This window comes from Cervus elaphus, chromosome 6 (genome assembly GCF_910594005.1).
Source record: "Cervus elaphus chromosome 6, mCerEla1.1, whole genome shotgun sequence".
NCBI classification, from domain to species: domain Eukaryota; kingdom Metazoa; phylum Chordata; class Mammalia; order Artiodactyla; family Cervidae; genus Cervus; species Cervus elaphus.
In genome coordinates this window covers 47,281,336-47,306,986 of record NC_057820.1, presented here as the reverse complement: position 1 = coordinate 47,306,986, position 25,651 = coordinate 47,281,336, and the positions used below count along the sequence as shown (strand labels likewise).

General features: G+C 43.7%; 1 protein-coding gene across 1 annotated transcript in view; it reads left to right on the top strand.

The window, feature by feature from the left end:
* The first annotated feature begins 638 nt into the window (after nucleotides 1-638).
* Nucleotides 639-25,651, top strand: part of SPATA18 (spermatogenesis associated 18) — a 50,184-nt gene continuing 25,171 nt past the window's right edge. The window contains exons 1-5 of the mRNA XM_043906789.1: nucleotides 639-916; nucleotides 18,234-18,339; nucleotides 18,472-18,587; nucleotides 20,249-20,355; nucleotides 25,273-25,368. Of these exons, the coding sequence (XP_043762724.1) occupies nucleotides 830-916; nucleotides 18,234-18,339; nucleotides 18,472-18,587; nucleotides 20,249-20,355; nucleotides 25,273-25,368 (512 nt within the window). The 5' untranslated portion in view covers nucleotides 639-829. The remainder of the gene's footprint in view (nucleotides 917-18,233; nucleotides 18,340-18,471; nucleotides 18,588-20,248; nucleotides 20,356-25,272; nucleotides 25,369-25,651) is intronic.

The window sequence follows — 25,651 nt, the reverse complement described above, 5'->3', positions numbered from 1 at the left end:
AACCTGATTGACTTTAATTTGTGAACATCCTGGAGCTAAAATCTATTTAGCTGGGCACCCACCAAATCCTAGGTGTTACAAAGGAAGAAGTAAAGTCTTGAGACGTGAAAGAATATAGGAAGGAGTCAAACAACTGCTTTCTTCACCGCCTAACCAAAAACGTCTAGAAAGAATAACCTTTGGTTTCCTAGACAAGAGGCCTCCGGCTGCCCAGCATCCCCACACTGAGGGCGCCTCTCTGTCCATCAGGGTCGGGCGGCTGCCATCTGGAGTCTTAGCGTCTTCCAGCCGCCGGCCCAACCCGGAGTCTCACAGGCTTTGGGGGCTCTCGCTTTCGGCCACCACCAGCAGCAGCAGCAGCAGCATGAGGCTGAGCATCAGGAGCATGAGGAAGAGCGGCATGGCGCGTCCCGGCGCTGCCCCGGACCCGCAGGCGGGTGGGGGTGGGGGTCGGGGCAGGAGGGATGCGGGCGGCGGGGCTGCAGGCGGATAGGGCGCTCGGATGGGGCTGGGCGGCGGCGCGGGCGTTGCCAGGAAACGGGCGGCGCGCGTCCCCAGCTGCCGCGCGCTCACGTCAAGGTTTGTTTAATAATCGCCCGGGTATTTATTGTCCTGGCTCCCGGCGGCCGCGCGGGAGCCGGGAGACCGCGCGCGGGGCAGCGAATGAGGCGCGGCGGCTGTGGCCCAGGTCACCTCCCCCCGGCTTCTCGAACCCTGCCCAGCCCGACCCGAGGCGGGAGGATGGAAACACCAGCCGCGCTCTGAGCTCCTCAGGAAGAGAACACCTTCGAGTCCATCTCCCAGAGCGGGCCGAGCGGAAGAGCGAGCGATGGCCGATAACCTGAGGAGACTGGTCTCCAACGAAGCTTTACGATCGTTGCAGGACAAGCTAGAGTCCTGGCTGAGGGAGTACAACGTGAGTCAGAGGGGAAGACCCCCGGAGTTCGCCCTCTGTCTAGTTCCTTGCACAACCCTCGGCGGGAGGCTCTTAGGGCTGGCCTCCGGGTGACTGCTTTGCCAAGTCCCGCAGTTTTGATTCCTCACTGGGACCCGCACCGAGGGAAGCAAGGAAATGCGATTCCTTTCTCTCCTTCCGGCGCGAGGTGGCGCGGTCGGCGAAGCGCTGGACTGGTCGTAGCAGAGGAGAGCTCCTATTTTAGCGAGCGGTATCCAAGGACGCTGGCGGTCCTAGCAACGGGAAAGCCCTGCGAGCAACCCAGGTCCGGTCTAGCTTGTCACTCTTCCTCCAGTCCCCTCTACCTGCAGTCCACCCCGATACCCCGACTCGAATTATGATTATTTATTACATCCCTCCTCTTGCCTTTCCGCAAGTCTCCCACTCTGGGGATAAGATTTTTATGGAAATATACCCAGGAGTTAGTACCCAGAAGTCAATGAAACGGACACTAGTCAACCTTGCGAGTTTCACTTGTGTGCTGATCAGCATGGCAAGTAAGGCAGTTTCAACACCAGGGCAGATTTCAGAAGGCCTGTTGTCAAGGCATCTGTAAGCTAATATTTTGTCATCAAACCCAGTAGGGTTCTTCAAATCTCATTAATTCCCCCCACCCCCAACCCCACTCCAGCTCCCGTTCATCTCCCTATCCAGATAGTAGAAATCCAATGCAGAATTTGCTCGGTTGGTCTGTCTTAAAAAGGAGAGTTCTATGCTGTAGCTCAGCTGGTAAAAAAAGTCCATCTGCAATGCAAGAGACTCTGGTTTGATCCCTGGATCAGGAAGATCCCCTGGAGAAGGGCATGGCAACGCACTCTAGTATTCTTGCCTGGAGAATCCCCATGGACAGAGGAACCTGGCGGGCTACAGTCCATGGAGTCATAAAGAGTCAGACATGACTTAGCGACTGAACAATAACAAAAAAAAGGAGAGTCCTATTCTCACACAGCAAGTAGAACAATGCAGGAAAAAGAGCTGGGGACCCAGAATCAGCCCACCCTGCCAGCTTTTAGGTCTGACTTTGCAGAGAACTGGCTGAATCATTGGGGCTTCCCTGGTGGCTCAGTGGTGAAGAATCCACCTGCCAGTGTAGGAGATGCTGGTTCATTCCCTGGGTCTGCAAGATCCCCTGGAGAAGGAAATGTCAACCCACACCACTGTTCTTTCTTGCCTGGAAAATCCCATGGACAGAGGAGCCTGGTGGCTTAGTGACCAAACGACAACAAACAACAACGACAAAAGCTGAATCATTTGGGGCAAATTATTTAACCTCTAGGTCTCAGTACCTCCTCAGCTAACTGGGAGCCTGGAATTGATGATGGGTTAAGTTCCTTTTTGGATCTCAACTTTTTGAGTCTAGATTAGCTTGTTTCTGAAATCCTACCAGGAAAATGCAACTGCCTGCCATCATGAGTCCCTGGACTTTCCTATTCACCTTGTAACCAGGCTCCTGGGACGAGGGGAGCTCAAAGCACTATGGCTTTCTCCTTAGCCTGCTTTTCTAGTGTTTACCCCATTTGCCCACATTTAAAGAACCAATATTGATTATTCCTTCTCCATCAGAATTGCAGGAAAATTAAAATTCACCGTTAGCACAAAGCCCTGGGCTCCCCCCACCACCTACCTTTAAAAGTGGCTACTTGTTACCTAATCTCAGAAGGATGAGAGTAACAAATCCTAATACATGTATTTTCCCTTCTTAAAACTGCTTCTTACAGAAAATGTTTTTCTTGCCCTGTAGCCAAAATTAACTTGGACCATTAAAAAGTGTGTTAAGCTTGTCATTAGACAATGTTGAACACAAATGACACTGGTAGTGGCTGGACCAAATTAAATGATTGTTTGAGAAATGACCTGTAAGTTCTGAGAAATGCCAAAGTTTATTGTACTTTCTCTTCTCACTAACAGTGGTGCACCCCATTCTTCTGTTCTCACCAAAACCATTTCTATTTAGATTCCTCACTTGTGGCCCTCCCCATCTCCAATACACACATATAATTAGTGGAGACTGAACTCTTAGAGATCAGCGCCTTTACAAATTTTGTGGCCATTCCTTGGGCATCATCATTTCTCTTTCAACTTTCTGGCATCTCTATTGCATTTGACTGTCAACACCTGCATTTTTCTAAGACTCTATTTGTCTCCTTGTCTTACCCACACCCCTCTGATAGTTGTTCTTCAAGGGCAGACTTTAGAAACCTTCTCTTCCACCTCCATTCCTGTTTCATCTCTTACCCCTATGCTGATGAATATCATATCTATACTCAGGTCCTTTTCTCATCTGAGCCCTCACTTCTCCAAATGTCCATTGGACATTTTCAGTTGTGCTATTGTCATTGCAAAGTCAAATCAGTGTAAGACTGACCCTAGCTTCTCCCATGCCACAAACACTGGCTTCTTTCCTTTAGTCACAGTCTTTATCATGACACACTCCACTACTTTCTCACCAGCAGAATCTGTTGGTACTCGTTTCTAAGCTTGTGCAGAACCTGAGCACGTTCCACACCATCCCCGCCTCTGCTGGCACGCTCATACACCTTTGGTCATCTTTTATTTGTGTTACTTAAAAAAAAATAACCCAAAGTTATTCTTCTAAATACCAAGTCAGATCAAGTTACTCCTATGGCAAAACGCTCCAAACTTCATATCTCAGAAAAAAAGTTCCTGCAGTGGCCATCAGGCTCCTGTACAACTGTGCTCCTTTAAACTCCGTGATGTCGTCTCTTACTCTTTCCCTTGCTCAACCACTCTAGTGATACTAGACGCCTTGCTCTTTGTAGAGCAGAACTGTCCAACGGAACTTCCTGTGATGATGGACACATTCTATGTACATCTCTGTATCAGCACAGTCCAGCATGGTGGCCAGTAAGCATTTGAAATTCAATGAGTGCGAACTGAGGAACTGAAGTTTTAACTTCGTTGAAGTCTAGTTTGAATTCAACTAGTTGCATATGACCAGTGGCGACTGTATTGGACAGAGCAGCCACCCTCACCCCTGGAACCACGGTGCCCTTCTCTGCTTTATTTCTTCTATGATATCTACCCCTTCTAATTTTCACTGATTTACTCTTTTATTTTGTTTGTTAGTCTTCCTCCCCTCCCCCAACACACCCTAAAATGTAAGCTCCAGACGGCAGAGATTTCTGTTTCATTCCACTTTTGGCCCCCTCGTAGTTGCTCAATAAATCATGACTGGCTGAATGCCACCACCGTTCTCCCAGACACCCAGTTCCTTGGACTCATTTCTGAAAAACGTCATATTCAGTGTAGAATTAGAAATGACCCTGTGCATGCCTTGTGTGTTCAGTCACTTCAGTCGTGTTCATCTCTTTGTGACCCTATGGACCATAGCCCACTAGGCTCCTCTGTCCATGGGGTTCTCCAGGCAAGAATATTGAAGTGCCCTATTGACATGGAAGCAACCTAGATGCCCATCAGCAGACGAATGGATAAGGAAGCTATGGTACATATACACAATGGAATATTACTCAGCCATTAAAAAGAATTCATTTGAATCAGTTCTAATGAGATGGATGAAACTGGAGCCCATTATACAGAGTGAAGTAAGCCATAAAGATAAAGACCAATACAGTACACTAACGCATATATATGGAATTTAAAAAGATGGTAATGAAGTGCCCTATTGCCATGCCCTCCTCCAGGGGATCTTCCTGACCCAGGGATCGAACTGGAGTCTCCTGCATCTCCTACATTGCTGGTAGATTCTTTACCCCTGAGCCAGCAGGGAAGCCCAGAAATGATCCCCAAATATCTTTAATTCAACTTTTCTTAAAATTGAAACCAGAAGCCAGGATTAACGATCCTCTCACAAGTGAGAGGGTGCAAGGATTCTGAACAGTGTGTGTGTGTGTGGCGTGTGCTGAGTGGTGAGGGCGCGGCGCTAAAGAAAGACGATGAGAAAATCTCTTTACAGAACCTACCAAAATTTAGGTTACATTGAGACTTATTCAACATCTTGTCATCTACAGTTTGAGTTTCACTCAATTGCTAAGAGTTTTCCTATAATACTGCAATATTGTTTTATTAGTTCCAAAGACTTTGGCCTTAAATCCTTAAGGTGAAGAGTACTCATTGTAGCAAATTATATTTATTAAAATATTGGTTGTAGAGAACTATGTTTTTTCCTTAAAAGCTTCAAATTATGTTTGCTATGGAAGGTTGATTTTTCTGACTGTGACCACATTAATTGAGTTCTGATAAACTCAAGCAAAAGAAAAGACTGTATATATTCCTCTAGAATTAGGAACATGGTTAAAGTTATTCCTTTGGGGAAAGTTATTTTCAAGTGAAATAGATAAATAACTTGAACAGATTAATTCTAAAACACAATGCAGAATTTTGATTGTTTTCCAAACTAGCCATCATTTGGATTAACAATTAGATCCTATTTAGTTTTTCTTCTTAATTTCTCTAATATAATTTCCTGCTTTATCCATTCCTATCTCCTCTGCCCTTATCCGGCCATCACCACCATCCCATACACAGCCTGTTTCCTTGATTCCTATGTTGTCAGAAACAGTAAGTTCTTTTAAAATATAATTTCCTGCCCTGAAGCCTTTGTTTTTTATCTTTTGGCTTGTTTTTAATCTTACAACATCTACCAATCTTCTGGGCCTTTGGCAAAACTGCTTCTTGCTTGATTTTATTTTTTTAAGTTATATTTACCTTAACTTCAGGAAGAAATATTTCCCAACCCTCTCCCCTTCCAGAGAAGCAAATCCTAAAAACAACAGCAAACAGCACCATCTCATTTTCTTTTAGTTATTAAAGAGATGCTGAATTATTGCATTACTTGGTCTTTAAAATTTGGACTCCATTGGAGACTCAGGGACGGGTTGTGGTAAACACATGAATCACAGAGTGAGTTTTTCCTCCTTTGTGGTTATTGAGAATGCTAGTGGATCAGCCATAGACAATTCCTTCTTGTTTAACCAATAATTGAGCCAATTATTAAAAGTTTAAGAATTAATTGAACAAACGGTTACTTAGCTCCTGGTATGTATAAAGGTTTGGGTGAGATACACTATATTCACACTTTTTCTGCAGTGTACATTTATTCATCAGACAACTTTTTTTTACAATATGTCTGTCTGTGCTAGGTGCTGGGAATAGAAATGTCAGTTGCATCTTAGTGATGAAATTCTAGTTGGAGAAGAGGACAAGGGAGAGAGGAAAGGATGTGTGCAAGAAGCTGGGAAGCATGAAAAAGCTAGCATATCTCAGGGGACTGGGAATACTTCCAGGCAGGGAGTGGACATGAGATAAGGCCAGGGAGATGGGGTGGTGGGGGCCAGGGGACGGGTGCCTTGGGTGGTGTGTTATGGAGTTCGGACTTTATCCTGAGGGCAATGGGGAGAAACTAAAAGTATTATATAGGGAGGTAATGCTTCTCTTGCATTACTCTCCCTTTGTGCTATAGAATTCTGTACTAACAAGTGAAAACAACATATCAAATATCAGCGCATAAAAAGAAGCTCTTAAAGAAGTGTCCTCTGTTTGTTTTAGAATAATCTCTGTGGTTGAAATAGAGCTGCTTTTATGCCAAAACATGCCTGATTCTAAGTACAAAAGTGAAAGGTTGCTACTGTGAGCTGTGTGTTACGCCAGGATTTGTGACCTCTGGAAGAGAGGATTTTGATCCAGGGTCAGAGATGAGACTTGATTACTTGGAGCCTTTTGTGTAGCAAAGTTTTAATAAAGTATAGCAAAGATAGGGAAAGCTTCTAACATGCACATCAGAAGGGGACAGAAAGAGTGCCAAGGCATTTTATGTCTGTTAGCTAGCTTCTAATCGGATAAAGAAACACCTCAAGGCTGAGGGAGTTTCACCAGGCCCCTCTCCCACAATATGCATTTTTGAGATAGGATGGCCAAGGTGTGTCATCCCCAGCCATAAAACAATTAATATGAGTATTGGTTTGTTGAACCATTATCAGCCCAAGGTTTGAGAAAAGAAAAAAGAGGTTGTTCTTAGGAAGAACCGGTTTCCTCAACACAGAAGGAAAAAAAAGTCTGCCCCTTGCAGTTTACTTCCTTCTGCCTCCTGGGGACCTCTGGCCTCCCTACCTGTTACCCTCTCAAAAGGCTGTTGTCATTGCTATGGTGTCTTCAAACAGATTCCCTGGCCCCCCTTCACTCTTCCCCTTCTACATTCTTGAGGGTTCAACTAGTTATTAAATTTACAGAGAACAGTTTTCTTCCCTTCAGGACCTTTATCTCTTTCAGTTCAGTTCAGTCGCTCAGTCGTGTCCGACTCTTTGTGACCCCATGGACTGCAGCACGTCAGGCTTCCCTGTCCATCACCAACTCCCAGAGCTTGCTCAAACTCATGTCCATCGAGTCGGTGATGCCATCTAACCATCTCATCTTCTGTCGTCCCCTTCTCCTCCCGCCTCAGTCTTTCCCAGCATCAGGGTCTTTTCAAATGAATCAGTTCTTTACATCAGGTGGCCAGAGTATTGGAGTTTCAGCTTCAACATCAGTCCTTCCAATGAATATTCAGGACTGATTTCCTTTAGGGTGGACTGGTTTGATCTCGTTGCAGTCCAAGGGACTTTCAAGAGTTTTCTCCAACACCACAGTTCAAAAGCATCAATTGTTCGGCGTTCAGCTTTATAGTCCAACTGTCACATCTGTGCATGACTACTGGAAAAACCATAGCTCTGACTAGACAGACCTTTGTTGGCAAAGTAATGTCTCTGCTTTTTAGTATGCTGTCTAGGTTGGTCATAGCTTTTCTTCCAAGGAGCAAGTGTCTTTTAATTTCATGGCTGCAGCCATCATCTGCAGTGATTTACTGGCCAGTAATGAATAAATGCCAAACCTTAGTGTCTTGACAGAACAGAGATTTCTTTCCCATTCATGCAAAGTCTGATGGTAGCTCTTATCTGTTACTGGCTGAGTTTCAGGTGCCCTCCATCAGATGGAGCAGCCACCTCATTACCGGACCTGGAAGTTTCTGCAAGGGGAATAGAGGGAGTGGAGAACTTGCCCTGCTCCTACGTCATACACAGCCCTAGCACTCATTGTCCCTTGGGCAGACTTAGTCGTGTGGCTGCTGCCTAACTGTAAGGGAGCCCGAGAAATGTGGAAAAGCACGCGGAATATTTAATGGGTACCACCCCCTCTGCCACAGTTACTAATGATAAATTCATGGCTACAAAATAATTGACAAATAGTTAAGGAAGACTATTTTCTTTTTAACAGAGAGTCTACTAACTTTTAAATTTGATTCTCCTTATTTTCATCTTGGACAAACTGGTTAATGTGAACATCACCATTGTTTAATGTTAAAGGAGAAGAAGTAACAGAATAAGTCCAGTGGGAATATTAATTATGGATTAAGACACTAAAATCCAGTGTGTGCATGCTCATTGCTTCGGTCATGTCTGACTCTTTGCGACCCCCTGGACTATAGCCTGCCAGGCTCCTCTGTCCATGGTATTTTCCTGTCAAGAATACTGGAATGGGTTGCCATGCCCGCCTCTAAAATCCAGTGGGAAAGCTTAGATAGAAGCTCTTCCTAAATTGTTGAGGTATAATCCTCCTCTTTCTTATATTTAAAATTCAGAAAAAAATAGATATGCAACAAGCAGCAAAGGTTAACTGTATAGCACGGGAAACTATTTTGTAATAACCTATAATGGAAAATAATCTGAAAAATAATATAAACAATGTATATGTATAACTGAATTACCTTGCTGTGCACCTGAAACACTGTAAGTCAACTATACTTCAATAAAATATGTATATTAAGGAAAAAAATAAAGTGAAATTCAGGATTTCAGTTTAAAAACTTTGGTGTGGAGGCTATGAGTGTGTGGCAGGGTCAGCTTCAATGATGTAGAACAGAGGGTTGGTTTTGAAACAGAGCCATTTGAAAGGCTGCCCACAGACGGGCACCTTTCTAGAAGCAGTTATAGCCTGTTATAACCAGTATTTTCACTTTTACTTTGCAGAGGACTTCATTTAAAAGAATTTTTTAAGGTATAGCTGATGTATAGTGTTATATAAGTTTCAGGTGTACAACATAATGATTCACAATTTTTGAAGGCTATGCTCCATTTATAATTATTGAATATTGGCTGTATTCCCCATGCTGTACAACATATCCTTGTAGCTTATTTATTTTTGATTTTTTTTAATTGGAGGATAATTGCTTTCCAATATAGTGTTGGTTTCTGCCATACGTCATCATGAGTCAGTCACAGGTAATCATATGTCCCCTCTCCCATCTCTATACCCATCTGGCACTGTTGGTGGGAATGTAAATTGGTTTGTCCACCATGGAGATTCCTTAAAAAACTAGGAATAGAACTACCATATCACCCAACAATCCCACTACTGGGCATATACCCTGAGAAAACCAAAATCGAAACAGATGCATGTACCCGCTGTTTATTGCAGTACGTCTATTTTATTCATAGTAGTTTATACTTCTTAATCCCTTATAACAAGTGTTTAAAGAGTTCTTGAAGGCCTTTAAAGCACTCTTCATGCATTATTGCCTTTAAGCTTTATAAGAACCTATGAGATAGGCTTTATTTTCTGTATTTTACAGATGAGAAAACCAAATCCCAGGAGGGCAGCTTGCTTGCTCAAGGCCACTCCACTTTAGAACTTGGATTTGAACCTAGCTCTTTTGCTTGTCAAGTCCATTCTCATATCTCCTACAGAAGGAGGGAAGGACATTCCACTGACTTGCAATGTCTGTTTCCTGCCATCCTTCCCCCACCCACCTTCTAAAAATACATAGCCTGGTCAGCAGTGGCAGTGGGGAGATTGGAACGGGGAAGGAAGGTAGAAATTAGGGTTTTGCTTTCCATATGTGAATTTCCAGGGTCAGCCGCAAAGACCTGAGAAATGCCACCCCTGACTAGACTTCACATCCTTCCTACTGATCATCTCTTTTCCTTGCTCCTGTACATATTCGCTAATTGGCATGTTTGGAAATGGCATTCTTGTTCTATGTAAAATGACTTTTTTTAAAATAAGACTTTTAAAAAATAAAAATATCAGGTAAATCATTATTAAGTGATTGTAACTTGCATATTTTAAAGGATACTGTGATAAATCCTTTTGCACAGTTTCTTATCTAATATAGATGAAGCATATTTTGTGTATATGAAAGTAAAGTTTCTCAAAGTGGAAATAACTATATTTTGTACTAAAATTGATAGATTTGAATAGCTTTTCAATTGAAATTTGCAAAGCTTTTCAAATTGAAATTTGCAAGTTGATTAAAAATATTTAGTGATACATTTTATTATTAACATTTGTGGAGAATGAGATGGTTGGATGGCATCATCGACTCAATGGACATGGGTTTGGGTAGACTCTGGGAGTTGGTGATGGACAGAGAGGCCTGGCGGTGCTGTGGTTCATGGGGTCGCAAAGAGTCGGACATGACTGAGCGACTGAACTGAGCTGAACTGGGGTGAAAATTTTCTTTCTAATATTGTGCAGGTGATTCAAGTTAAGAATAGAATAGTATGATGAGAGAGCCATTTCAACACAGGCTGCGATGACTGGGGTCTCATGAGGAGAAATGTTAATAAGGTCAAGGCTGCTCAGAAGTATAGGAATTGAAAGGGATCAAAAGATTGTTGATGTGGTGCCCATGGTACACGTACACTAGCGAAATAGGCTTGTGTGGGAGTGGAGAGAGCTGCTGGAGGAAGTGAGGCAGCAGAAGTCATGGAGAAGCACGTTATGAAGAACCTTGGAAATAAGGCAACACTTAAAATCAGCTGGTCAGGAGGTTTGGTCTGGGCTAGAGAGTGATAACACCAAAGGGGTGGGAACAAAGCCTCTGTTCTGTTGCTCTCCTTCCCCACACTGCGAAACTTCTCGAAAGACTAATCTGTCCTCACTGTCTTTGCTTCTTTAACTCCCATTTGTTCCTCAACCTGGAATGATTTGGAACAATATCAAGAATCCTTTCCCCAAAACATTCTGCTGATGGTCAGGTTAAGTCTAATCTCTCTCTCTCTTTTTTTCCCCCATAGTCCTTATCTCCTTGATTTCTCTGTAGCAATTGACAAATCTTATCCAATTTTATTGGACTTCTCCTGTAGCTCAGATAGTAAAGAATCTACCTGCAATGCAGGAGTCCTGGATTTGATCCCTGGGTCAGGAAGATTTCCTGGAGAAGGGAATGGCAACTCACTCCAGCAGTATTCTTGCCTGGAGAATTTTATGGATGAGGAGCCTGGTGGGCTATAGTCCATGGGGTTGCAAAGAGTTGGACATGACTAACACTTTCATCCAATTTTGTGGCTTTAGCTACTTCCCAGATGTTGGTGACTCCAAGATTTATTTCCAGCCTGGGCCTTTCTCCAGAGCTCCCGACCCGAATGGCTGGCCACCTGAATTCCAGACAGCTTCATGTGGATGGCCAGATCCTCTGAGTCAACATGAACCAAACAGGATGAGTTGCCCTCCCTCCTGTCTTGTTGCTTCTCTACTTGTGGCCTCTGGTTAGACAACAGCATCACAATCTCCCCTGTGGCCCAAGTCAGAAACCTGGTCTCCTGTCTGTCCATCACACCTTGTAAATGGGTTCATCAAGCCCTGAGGAGTCCACCTTTTAAAGGTCTCAAATATCTCCCACTTTCCCCTTTAGCTGCAGTTGCTCTTATTCAGACTCCAATCATTTCTTACATATGTGGGGAAACCAACTTCTGGCGTATGGTTAAGGCAGATCTCACGTGAAATTTGTAGCAATAATGCCTACCGCTGCAGGAGAGTTAGGGAGGAGACATGCTGACAGAGCAGCTGCTTGCTGTGAAGAGAATTCTTTCCCTCACAACTCACAGTATTTTTGCAGCCATCATGCTTACAAAAGGAGGCTAGTAGCCCATCTCCGTCACACAAGGGTTTTTGTTCCTTCAAAAAAACACTTTGCCAAAAAAAATGTTAGTAGTGCTGGTGGTTATATTCTGGAATATGACACTCCTGTCTGTTACTTCTAGCTTTCCTATCTTCATGAAGCCACTAGAATAAATTTGAAGTTTCCTCGTTTAAGTGCCACACCAGCAACATGGCATATTCCTATTGATTTCCTACCTTTCTCCATGCCTCACTCTAATCCAATTTTTATACAACTCTTTATGGGATTGTTTTGGGGCCCCTCATTGCCCAAATCAGTGATTTTCAACATAGCCAAAGCCCTATTCTCTGGGATAGTATTGTTAACACTTACCCACAAAGTTAATGCATTTTATTTCACAACGTAGAACACATACCCACTTTGTTGTTCAGTTGTTCATTCGTGTCTGACTCTTTGCATCCCCATGGACTGCAGCACGCCAGGCTTCCCTATCCTCCACCATCTCCCGAACTTGCTTAAACTCTTGTCCGTTGACTCAGTGATGCCACCCAGCTATCTCATTCTCTGTCATCCCCTTCTCCTCTGCCTTCAATATTTCCCAGCATCAGAGTCTTTTCTAATGAGTTGGCTCTTCGAGTCAGGTGGCTAAAGTACTGGAGCTTCAGCTTCAGCATCAGTCCTTCCAATGAACATTCAGGGTTGATTTCCTTTAGGATGGACTGGTTTGATCTCCTTGCAGTCCAAGGACTCTCAAGTCTTCTCCAACACCATACCCCCAACACCATATACCCCCTTATACTTATATAAGTGAAGTAAAGTTTTCATAAATAATTCTTATTAGTAATTATGATGTAACTGTTTTCTCTTTCATTAATTTTTTTTAGAAGGAGCTATTGTTGTTGTTGTTCAGTCACTAAGTCATGTCCAACTCTTTGCAACCTCATGGACTGCAGCACGCCAGACTCCTCTGTCCATGGAATTCTCCAGGCAAGAATACTGGAGTGGGTAGCCATTCCCTTCCCCAGTAGATCTTCCTGACCTGAGGATTGAACCTGGGTCTCCTGCATTGCAGGCAGTTTCTTGACCATCTGAGCCACCAAGGAAGCCGAAACTCCTTTTCCATCTGGAAAGAGCATTCTCCCTCTCATACCTCTTCAGTTCAGTTCAGTTCAGTCCCTCAGTCGTGTCCGACTCTTTGCGACCCCATGAGTCACAGCATGCCAGGCCTCCCTGTCCATCACCAACTCCCGGAGTTTACTCAAACTCATGCCTATCGAGCCAGCGATGCCATCCAGCCATCTCATCCTCTGTCGTCCCCCTCTCCTCCTGCCCCCAATCCCTCCCAGCATCAGGGTCTTTTCCAATGAGTCAACTCTTCTCATGAGGTGGCCAAAGTATTGGGAGTTTCAACTTCAGCATCAGTCCTTCCAATGAACACCCAGAACTTATCTCCTTTAGGATGGACTGGTTGGATCTCCTTGCAGTCCAAGGGACTCTCAAGAGTCTTCTCCAACACCACAGTTTAAAAGCATCAATTTTTTGGCACTCAGCTTTCTTCACAGTCCAACTCTCACATCAATACATGACCACTGGAAAAACCATACCCTTGACCAGACGGACCTTTGTTGGCAAAGTAATGTCTCTGCTTTTTAATATGCTATTTAGGTTGGTCATCACTTTCCTTCCAAGGAGTAAACATCTCTTAATTTCATGGCTGCAGTCACCATCTGCAGTGATTTTGGAGCCCCAAAAAATAAAGTCTGCCACTGTTTCCACTGTCTCCCCATCTATTTGCCATGAAGTGATGGGACCAGATGCCATGATCTTAGTTTTCTGAATGTTAAGCTTTAAGCCAACTTTTTCACTCTCCTCTTTCACTTTCATCAAGAGGCTTTTTAGTTCCTCTTCACTGCCATAAGGGTGGTGTCACCTGCATATCTGAGGTTATTGATATTTCTCCCGGCAATCTTGATTCCAGCTTCTGCTTCTTCCAGCCCAGCGTTTCTCATGATGTACTCTGCATATAAGTTAAATAAGCAGGGTGACAAAATACAGCCTTGACATTCTCCTTTTCCTATTTGGAGCCAGTCTGTTGTTCCATGTCCAGTTCTAACTGTTGCTTCCTGACCTGCATACAGGTTTCTCAAGAGGCAGGTCAGGTGGTCTGGTATTCCCATCTCTTTCAGAATTTTCCACAGTTTATTGTGATCCACACAGTCACCTCTTCCCAAACCACCTGACTTCCTCCTCAGGTAACGCTAAGATCAGTGGGACCTTGGCCAACACAGATGTGATTCCAGAGCTGGGAAGGAGTTTTGTCGCCTCCACAGCTCTCAGATTCTCTTAGCTAGATCGTTGTAACTGCTTACCTCCTTCCCAGATGCACTCTCTAATTCAATTATCTGGTCTGCTCCCGCCAGAGTCATTTTTGTGAAATCAAAACAAACTCTCCACATGCCCCATTAAACTTTTCAGTGATTGGATAGAGCCCAGAGCCCTTCATGTGATAAATAAAGTCCTTTATTACTTGGTCTCTGGACCCTGTGTTCTCCTCTCCTGTACAATATGCCTTGCTGCTTCTTGCCTTGATAATAATACTTGTTCTTCCTCCGCTGAAAGTGTCTTAACCTCCCACCCATCACCCCGTACTAGAGTATATTCTACTCTTCTGCAGCTCACTATCTTCTTAGAGCACTTAGTAAGTTCTAAGGGAATTATTTATCCCCTGTGTGTTTCCTACTCTCTATCCTGCTTCCCCAGCTGGTGAACTCATTGACAGCAGGCAACTTTTTATTTTTTAATGTAGTTTTGTTCCCTGAGCTGCCAGCCCAAGGCTTAGAAATTAAAGGGATTCAAGGGTTTATGAATGAATGAGATTTGGAATTAGGAGGCAGGACAATTGGTTCATGGGCTTCCCAGATGGCACTAGTGGTAAAGAATCTACTTGCTAAGGCAGGAGATGAAAGAGACTAGAGTTTGATCCCTGGGTTGGGAAGATCCCTTGGAGGAGGGCTTGGCAACCCACTCCAGTGTTCTTGCCTAAAGAATCCCATGGACAGAGGAGCCTGGCGGGCTGTAGTCTATAGGGTTGCAGAGTCGGACACGACTGAAGTGACTGAGCACGCATGCAAGCACATGATTAGTTCATGTCTTTGCTCTGTTTTTCTTGTGGGGAGTAATTGTTTGGTAGAGTACTGTGACTATGGAAAGTTGAGTGTCTTCTGCAATGCTTTGTATTAGAAATGGGCAATGTGTTGTGACACGTCTTGGGATCAGAAACAGTCTGACATGGTATAGTCTCTTATGTTAGTGGTGTGTGCAAACTCATTTGATAAACATTGGACCCCTACTTTGTGCCAGGCACTGCTCAAGGCACAGAAACCTATAGTAATAATACTACAATAATCCTTATTACTATATACCTTTCTCAGCTCTGCTCCTATGCTAGCTGGTGAGATCATCCACCTTCTACATTCCAGTGAATGGAAGAGCATTTTTCAAATGCCTTCTCTAAGGGAATAAGCTAATAAATGGAGAACCTCATCTGAACTGGGGTCTGCCCTATTACTCAGTCCGTTGCTCCCCTCAGGTCTGTGCAGCATCTTACAGATGCTACATCTTTTGTCTTGAAGGTGCAGAATGTGCATTATTTTGATTTAATTCTCTTAACACCCTGCGAGCCATAATCTTCATTTTCCTGGTTGGGAAATGGGCTCATAGAGGCTAAGTAACCTGTGCAGAATTACACAGAACAGTGGCAGGTAGCAGAGCTGAGATACTCAGGTCTGCTTGACTCCCAAGCCTATTCTCTGTCCACTTAGCACATGGCATGATCCAGTCAGAGGGCAAAAGGCTGTAACTGGGGAATTGAAGTTCACTGTGGTAACTGCAGGAATGAAATAGCAAGGGCAAGGAGTTGCTGGTTCTACAAGAAAGGAATGGAGGGAGCTGATCAGGCTCTGGGTCCCGTAGGTCCTGATCATGCCCATATTATGATAGTCACTCACTCACTCACTCATTCATCAGATATTTGGGGCCCTTTGATCTGCCATGGATACTAGTGGTGATTGATGAGAAAGACAAAGTTTTTAAAAAAGAAAACTTATAGTCAACATCAAATCAAAACAGCTCATAGACTTTTTAGGAGAAGGGGATAGAAGAATGAGATATTTCAATTGTGTCTGTTTCTCCTTATAAGTGTTACAATAGAGCTAGTCCCGGGTACCGCTAACCAGGTGTGGAAAGTAAGCCAGCATCTCCCTCTCAGTTACAATGAGTCCCTCCCATCCTGACTGCTTCCCCTGCCTGCAGGGCGCCCGCAGAATCTCCCCTGCCGACCTCTCTGACCACCTGTCCTCTGCCACATGCACCTACTTCTGGTTCAAGGTTGCCAGATTCCTTCCTGCCACTGGGCTTTTGCCCTTGTTGTTCCCACAGCCTGGCCTGCTCTTTCTCTGGTACTCTGAATCCGAGACTTAGTTCCAGTGACTCCTCCTCAGAGAGGCCTCCCTGACTGCCCTCCTAACTCACTTTTTGTCACATAATCCAATCCTCCCCCTCCTCCTTCTGGCACTAATCATGATCCAAAAGTCAGTATAGTTTGGTAGTCAAGAGCATGAACTCTGGAAGCAGGTCTCGGCTCTGACATCACACTAGCTGAGTACCCTTGGGCATATTACTTAACCTCTCTGGGTCTCAGTTCTCTCATCTGAAAATGGCGATGATGACAACAGTCCTCCTAATCTCCTAGAGCACCTATGGTGGGGGTTTTCTGAGCTTACCTACATAAAGCATGGACAGTGCCTGGCACTTAGCAGGTATGTAATAAAGCCAAAGTAAGTGAATCGTCTCATTTTCATTCATCCACGCAATACATATTGAGTTCGAATACATAGAGACAATAGGATGAAGGGCTAGAAATGCCACAGTGACCCGGACAGGCACAGCCTCTGTCCTCAAGAGCTTACTGCCTGTCTGAACCACTTCCCTGTTGACATAGGTCTGCATTTCACTTGTAAACTTTTGCCTGGAGGTCATCTAAACCTTTCCTCTTCATTCTAGTTTCTATCTCCCACTTCTTATCTTGGGATTCGTAGTACCCAGAAGGCACCCCTGCCTTATGATGGCTTGAGGTGACATGAAGATCTATGCATTTTTACACCCACATGATTTGTTCCTTGCAGTTGCATTCTTTCCTTCAGGAGTCAGAATCAATTAGAGGCTTGGCTAGCGAGGCTTTGGTGAAAGCTCACCAAGGAGACAACAAAAGCAGCGGAAGAGTTGAAAGGTCTACCTTCTCGCTTCTGTTCTGGGGGCAGACTTTCCCCGAGTCCAACTTCTTCTCTCCTAGATTTTGCTTGTTGGAAGCCTTCCCTGACTTTCTCAGACAATGGCTCTTAAATAGACCTTGTGCTCATCCCTACAGTAAGACTTTGTTCCATTGCAGGGTAACTGTCTACTTTCCTGTCTCCCCAGCTGGTCTGCATCACCATGAAGCCTAGGCCATCTCTTTGGTCTTCTTCTCCATTGTATCCTCCAGCCAGCAATACCTTCTTATTGTTGACAGATAGAGCCCTTTGTGCACATGTTGAACTTAGGTAGAGGATAAGAACCAATAATGTGGGTAAATTAGGAGGCAGTGATTTATCTTTTGTTACAAAATGTCTATTTATGAAAGAAGTGTTTGCAGGGTTCCATTGAGTAAGACTTCCCAGGTGTCGCTGGTGGTAAAGAATCTGCCTGTCAATGTAGGAGACCAAAGAGTCTTGATTTGATGCCTGGGTCTGGAAGATCCCCTGGAGGAGGAAATGGCAACCCATTCCAGTGTTCTTGTTGAGAGGATCCCGTGGACAGAGGACTGGTGGGCCACAGTCCAAGGAGTTGCGAAGAGTTGGACATGGCTGAGTATCTGGGCACCGCACATTGAGTAGGGAGGCAGGGTTATTGCTATAAAAAACCCCCACATTTCAACGGCTTAATGCCCACAAACACGCACAAAACTTTCTCAATGATGTAACGGTTCAAGTGTTCAGTTAATAGCCTTCTAAATCTTGTGGCTTCACCATCCCTTATGCTCCTGGGGTCCTCTGTTAGGTCTTCTGCATTTGGTTGGTAGATGGAGAGAGAGAGAGAAAGAAGACAATCATTCAGGACCCTCACTCATCACTTCCCATCTCAGACCAGAACGGGGTTGCATGGCCATATCAGTTGCTAGGGAGCCTGGGGGAGGCTGTCTAGCTGGATGTCCAGGAGGAGAGGCAAGTGTGTTTTGTGAGCACACAGCAGTCTCTGCCCTGGGAGCATACCAGAGCCAGCTGGTCCTTGTGTAAAGTGACATGTGTGTCCATAAAGTGACATGTGTGTCCACCGTGCAGTGGATCCCAGAAGGATGAAATTGCACTGATGTCTGCCATTCTGGCTTTGCAGGAGAACTCATGTGATCAAAATCTCAATCACTGCCTCGAACTCATTGAGCAAGTTGCCAAAGTGCAGGGACAACTCTTTGGGATCCTCACCGTAGCAGCCCAAGAAGGTGAGAATGGCCCATGCATCTCCCTCCGGCTCTCCCCTCTTCACCCTCTTTTTCTTTTCCCTCCCCTTTGCTCTCTGCCTGGGTGGGTGTGGTTGGCTTTCTCTAGCTCACCTTGTCTGTGGACTCTTCCAGGAGGACACTATGATGGCGTGGAAACAATCAAATCGCGCCTTTTGCCTTGGCTGGAGGCCTCCTTCACAGCTGCTTCCCTGGGGAAACCTGTGGACAGCAAGGTCCCTTCTCTACAGGTGGGGATACTAAAGGGTCGTCCTCGGTGTTCAGCACCTCATCAGGCTCTGGGAACTCAAACATACATAAGATAAGGCTTTTTACCTAGTGAGGGGCTTGGTTCTAGTTAGGGAGCTGAGACATGGGTTGGAAAGGTGAGTTTCTATTTATCATAGTATGTGGCATAATGGATTAAGTTTTCTCTTAAGACAGATCAGTAGTAAAATATCAGCCTTGCCTGCTTCCTGGTGGCATGGCTTCAATCAACTCAAGGAGCCTCTGCTTCCTCAGCTATGAAAAGGGCCTGGTGATGGTCTGTATTTGGGACATTGATGCACCCACTCTAGGCATTAAATAGTAACTTTTAAATGACAAGTTAGTCACCCTGACAGGGTACCATGGGGAGGGGAGGGGAGGTGAGTCATAAGAGAAAGGGATCCTTAAAAGGGGGGCAGCGCAGTATTCTGAAAGAGTAAAATAAAATGAATTACCTAACTGGAAACTTCTCAGATAAGAAAACTCAATGCTGGTAGACTGATCAGGAGTGTCATCATTTGTGTTGATGTATCAGTGGTTTCCACACAGCCGTGGTAGTGTTTCAACCGTTGAGGACCAGGCTGAAAAGAGAGGCTCAAGGCAGGGGCCCCCAACCTCCAGGATCTAATGCCTGATGATCTGAGGTGGAATCGATGTAATAATAATAGAAATAAAGTGCATGATAAATGTAATGCACTTGAATCATCCTGAAACCATCCCCCACCCCTGGGTTCATGGGAAAATTGTCTTCTATGAAACTGGCCGCTGGAGCCAAACAGGTTGGGGAGCGCTGGTAAGGCTCGGGTATCACTGTGTCTGGATAAGCAGGACGTTGGTGACCTTGATTTTCAATGTTTTTCGGATTTATATAAATTTCTTTGAAAAGATGAACCACTTAGATCAGGCTTGACCTAAGACCTGTTCTAAGGCCAGGCTGCGTTCTAAAAGCACCAGAGCTGTGTTCTAAGCAAGAGGGCCTTATGAGGTAGTGGCTGGAGGATTCCTGCTTAGAGATCACGTGACAGAATCCTTGTCCACCTTCTAAGGTCCTAGGTAGATTGTCCAACCTATTAGGTCTCAGTTTCCTCAGCTGCTAAATGGGAACAATGCTTTTGCTTACCTAATAGGGTCATTGTGAGAGTCAAATGTGATAAGCATGGGAAAAAACTTACATGTAGGAAGTGCTCTGTAGATGTCAGTTTTCATTAAAGAAAGTTTTTACATGGGGAAAAAATGTCTCTTAGATTTTTACCCCCTGTAGATGTTATTCTGGGTATAAAGATGTAGAATGATACTTCGGTGTCTTTTTAAAAAATCTGAGGTGTCACTTACCTGCAGTGAAAACCATAGGTTGATGAATTTTGACAAATGGATATATCCTTGTAACTCACATCCCTATTGAGATACAAAACATTTCCATTCCTTCAGCTCATTCCCTTGTGCCACTTCCCAGTTCCCTCCCTCCACCCTTAGGGCAATCACTCTGGAATTTTATCATTCTAGGTTAATTATGCTTGCACGGAAACTTCATGAAAATGAAACAATACATTAAGTGCCCTTTGGCTTGATTTCTTTTGTCTAGCATAATGTTTTTGCTGTCCATGTGGCTTCATGTTTTCAGACTCTGTTTTGTGTATCATTCCAGGATACATTCGATAAAGACAGACATAAAGAGCCTGGTATTCGGGACATACAACAATTAGATGCCGATTTGAGTGCAACTCGTAATCAACTCAACCAGGTTCAAGACGAGTAAGAGGAATGCAAGTTATCTTCTTTCAAAAAGAATTGCTTATTCTTAACATTTAAGTTTAAAAGGAAAATAGTGGCTCATGTAAAATGTAGATATTTGCAAATACGTAACATGATGTGTGTGTATGAGTTGGGAGTGTCTTTGAATTCGGTGATGGGATTTCTATATTATGACCCCTAAGACTCTGGCTCCCTTGGCTCCATTCCTGAGGTTCCTCCTCCTTCATAGGCCCACTATCAGTTCATACGTATAAAAAAGAAAGACTGTAACATGCAAATCTACCTTTGGGAAGGAACATAAGAAAAGATGCAGACAGGAAAAGAGTGAAAGATCAGGTAAAGAGAAAAAATAAGAGAAAGAGAGAAAAAGTAAAATGAAGCAGTCTGCATCTGTCAGTTACAGTCTATGTATGCCTGACTAAGAAGCATTCAAGATTTTGGAATAATTTTGAGATACAAAAGTGTAATTTGAAAAAGTTAAGTAATGTCAGGCAACAACAGACCTCAGATGTATGCTATATGCAAAGCCAAGGTAGCAAGCTCAAGGAATCACTGCAATGAAAATTGCAAACTCTGGGTTTGTACTTGAGGGAGATAGACAAATGTGATGCAACTGCTTTCAACTTATCTAACAAAAATCCATCAAAAGATATTTCTCTTACCGCAGCATTGCTACATGGCTGACCTGCAGAGGGCAGCAAAGGATTCTTTTGTCACTAGTTAGGGCTTATGAAAAGAATAAAGAATCTGCCTACAATGCAGAAGACCTGGGTTCGATCCCTGGGTCTGGAAGATACTCTGGAGAAGGGAATGGCAGTCCACTCCAGTATTCTTGCCTGGAGAATCCCATGGACAGAGGAGCCTGGCGGGCTACAGTTCGTGGGGTTGCAAAGAGTCGGACACGACTGAGCGACTAACACACTACACAGGGCTTGTGATGGAATACCGTGTGGCCTTCTGGCTTGTTCTCTGCTGAGATTTCCTTCTAAAGAAAACATCTCTATTGATCAATTGATTTAGTTTTTCCCAATTATAAAAGTTATACACATTTCCTTCTCAAGATACATATAATAAGAGTACAAAGGTGAAAATCACCTATTAGTTTATGCCTATTAGCATTTTTTGCATATTTTACTCTAGATATTTTTCCTTTCACACACACACACACACACACACACACACACACAGAGGTACCTCCCCACACACTTATTTTTCCAATTGGAACCATTGTCAGCAGTTTTATAGCTGCAGCAGTCAAAATTTACAAATGTAATGTGCACAATGCATAAATTCCTCTGAATTTCTATGACTTAGTTCAACTAATGCCAACTGATTTGGAGAGGGGTAAGGAGGAGCCTTAACCCTGCCACTTCTTTTCTGGTTTATCGTAGTTCTTTTTGTGTAAATCTTCAGTTAATGCCAAGTTCGGACTTCTGTTAGGGGCTATGTTTGCCATTTCAAGGGGTCTCACTGTCCTCTTCCTTCCTTAGACGGCTGTCTAGGGCTGGAGGGATGCGTTTGTACTCTCCTGGTGCTGGAGGAGAGGGGCTCTGGGTCTTGTACTTCCCTCTGGCTTCTCGCTGCCTTGGTTCTGCCTGGGCACTAGAGTTGGAGGCTGAGTTGTGGCTTGTTGGCTAGGCTTCCTGGGGCATTTGATGGCCTCTGCTGCTGCCTTTGGTTATGAGGCAAATCTTTGTGACCTTTCTGGTTCTTGACTTCAGGCAGCACCCATAGGAGCCAGGAATTCCTACCTCCCTCTCTTGTCACCATAGCTGTGAAGTTACCCATAAGAGGTATCATGGACCAAAAGCTATGACTGTGTGACTTTTTTTTTTAAATGTTTATCTGGAAATAATGTCAAATACAGAAAATTTGCAAGAATAGCACTAAAAACACCCATGTACCCTTTCATATGCCTTCTGCCCTGTTTACTTTATCATTTGTACTTATACTTTATCTGTGTGTACACGCCCATCCCCATTTGAAAGTTGCACACAGTAAAGTGCTTGTTTTTTCCCCTAAATTTCCTACTTTTGTTTTGGTTTAACCCATTTGAGGTTCACATTCTATTTCTCAAGGCATCAGAAATGATGGAGGCTGTTCTATGGTAGCCAGCTCTCTCTTCCACTGCTCCGCTTCCCTGTCTCTCAATCCAGGATGCTCTCTACTGTGGCATGAAGGGCCCATCCAAGGAGGTTCCCAGGTCTAACCTTGTGGAGTCCAGTTTGGGTGTGACCCAGTTCCAGAGGAGCCAGTTCCAGTAGAAAGGGGACAGGTCTGCCCAGGTTTGATGAGCTCTAGACAAGGGAAGACCACTAGATTTTGTGCTGGGACTCTGGTTAGAAGCCTCGCGTGTTCTCACTTCCCATGTCCAGTCTACTAGAGGACCCAGTGGAATCTGCCCCCTAAACATCTCCTGCACACGCTCCTTTCTATACTGCCTCTGCTGCTCTCAGTCACTCCACAGACGCTCGCCTCTAACACTTGCCTTCCACCTGGCTGCCCTGGGTCTGTTCTTGCTCTGCTACCATCCATTTTCCACACAGGAAATAGAGATATATTTTTATTATAGCAAGTAACTCCCCCACATCCAGCTTAAAGCCTCTTAGTCACCCCTTTTTGTACTTAGAAAAAAAATTCTAAATTCCTTCTCAGAGCTCTCCCAGCCCTGTGTGATCTGACCCTCCCTCTCGCTCCGTCCTCATCTCACGCCAGGCTCCCCTCACCCAGGCTTCCCTCTGCTTCCTCACCTTGCAGGCCTTGCCTGTGTCCTTTCAGAAAAGCAGAAGTCTTCTGCTGGTTCTTTGCAAGACTAGCTTTTTCTTGTCTTCCAGGTCTCAGCTTAAATGTGACTTAAATGCTCCAGAGGGTTACCGTCCTGTATCACTATTCTGACACTTGTATATTCAGCACCCAGCATCGTGCTGGCACATAATAAGTTCTCAATAATTTGCTCAATGAATGAATAAATCTATAACGAAAAATAAATATGTTAGCCTGTTTAAAACAATGCTTGTCACATGAAATGTACCCCCTTTCTTCTTTCTGTATATCATCCAAGGGGGCCAAATTAGCCCTCTTGCCCCCTTTGTTCGTATGCATGTTAGCTCACACACGTGGGCCGGGTCTTTTTTTTTTTAAATGAAGTATACTTGATCTACAGTGTCGTGTTAGTTCCTGCTGTATGGCAGTGTGATTCAGTTATACGTATATACACACACATTCGTTAACACACTCTCTTCCGTTTTGGTTAATCACAGAACATTGACTCTAAGTCCCTGTGATGCACAGTAGGAGCTCGCTGTTTATTGGTTCTCTATACAGCAGTTTGCACCTGCCAACCCTGCGCTCTAGTCCTCCCTCCCCCACCCTCTCTCCTATGCCTTGTCTTGAGACAAAAAGCAAAACAAAGCAAACGAAAAATGATCACTGTTCCTACTCTTCTCCCTTTCTTGGTCTATTTTCTTCTTTTAATATTCCACAATTTTCTCTTGGTAAAAGTGTTCATTTTCCCATATACACTTTAAAAAATCTATAACATATTCACATTTAAATTAAATCATAGTAATTTCCTTTTAACTGCCAACATCCCTATTATGAAGTTATTGCTACTTTGGTTTTAGTTTAGACTTTAGGCATTTCATTGTTTCACTCATTCATTTTTTTTTTTTTTAATCTACTGTATGACAGGCACTGTTTAACATGCTACGGGTAAAGAGATCAATAAAATAGACTCTTTGCCTTTCAATAGTTCACTGTTTGTTTGTAATGAGATTATAGATGTGAACAACTGTGGGAGGAGCTCAGAAGGGGAGACAAACTTTGCCTGAGTTAGACCTGGCCTTTGGAGACGTATTCATGGATGAGTGGGCATTTGTTGGAGGAGAAGGATATAAGATGGGATTTGGGGGAAACTCACACCACTTCTTCAATTTCCTCATTGCCTGGGACCAGTGGGGACTTGATAGGAATCTAGCTAGCCCATTATTTCTCAGTCTGCCTCACTGTATAGGGGAGGCCAGAGTTTGACCTTCCATTCTTCTGTCCGAGTGTAAGGGGGAAGACTGGTGTAAGTTTGGATAGCAGTTGCAATCTCTTGTTCTCAGAACTACTGTGATGAAAGAGACAGGGTGTTCCAGGGATGTAGGGTCAGAGATGTCCGGAAACCTTCACTGTATGAGGATAGCTTCACTGAGAACCATTGGTCCTTGTCCAGTGGCATCCATCGCATTCTCATTTCCTTTAATTTAGACCTAAAGGAACAGTATGATTTATTATGATTTGCCTACAATGAGAGGAGTCTTTGAAACTAACAATGACCAAACTAGGTTGAAAATGCAAGAAAATTGTGCTCAATTAGTGGTGGAAGTCAGAGGCAGGAACACATGAGATACTTGGTAGGTGAGTGTAATTGTGAAAGACTTTCTTTATAGGTCGGCAAATAATTTTTTTATATTTAGTAAGTCCAGGAAAATTAAGTCAAATACAATGCTACAGTGCAAAGTAATAAGAATAGGTATTAATATATTACAGAAAAATGGAGATTTTATTGAGAGAAGCAACCTGGGGATTTGGTGTAATTAGAGAAGATGAATTAGGAGGGTGAGATGAAGAGATTGAACAAGTTTCTTTGTACTTTACATTCTAATATCGGTAATTATTATGTAGTCTTGTAGGGGTAGTAGCACTGAAATTTCTTTGTGTTTGACATTGAGGAAAGATGCTACCTTGTTTTTGCATACCAGTGTGCCATAATATTTGTAATATCATCTGATTGAATGCAGATGTCTTATAACTTGTTCTTGTTTATGTTGAATTTATAGCATATGGCAAAAGTTCCCCAGAGAAACTATGCCTTAATTTAAAAAGTCTGCCAGTTTTGGAAAGTCTGTCTTTAGTTACTGATTTCTCTTACAGTATGGCTGAGACTGAAAAGACTCTTGAAGAACCCAAGAACAGATCTGCCATATCCCTTTTGGCTGCAGAGGAGGAAATAAATCAGCTAAAAAAGCAGTAAGAAAAAAAAAATGACAGGATTATTGCAGGCTGCTAATTAATCTTTGAATTAGCTTTTTTGGTGCTCCACGACAATACAAAAGAATCTGTCCACAAAGAGGAGAGGCAGAAATATTTTTATTAATATTTTATATACTTTTCTTATTACAGAAGCAGTCAGTTCAGTTCAGTTCAGTCTCTCAGTCATGTCTGACTCTTTGTGACCTCATGGTCTGAAGCACGCCAGGCTTCCCTGTCCATCACCAACTCCTAGAGCTTGCTCAAACTCATGTCCATTGAG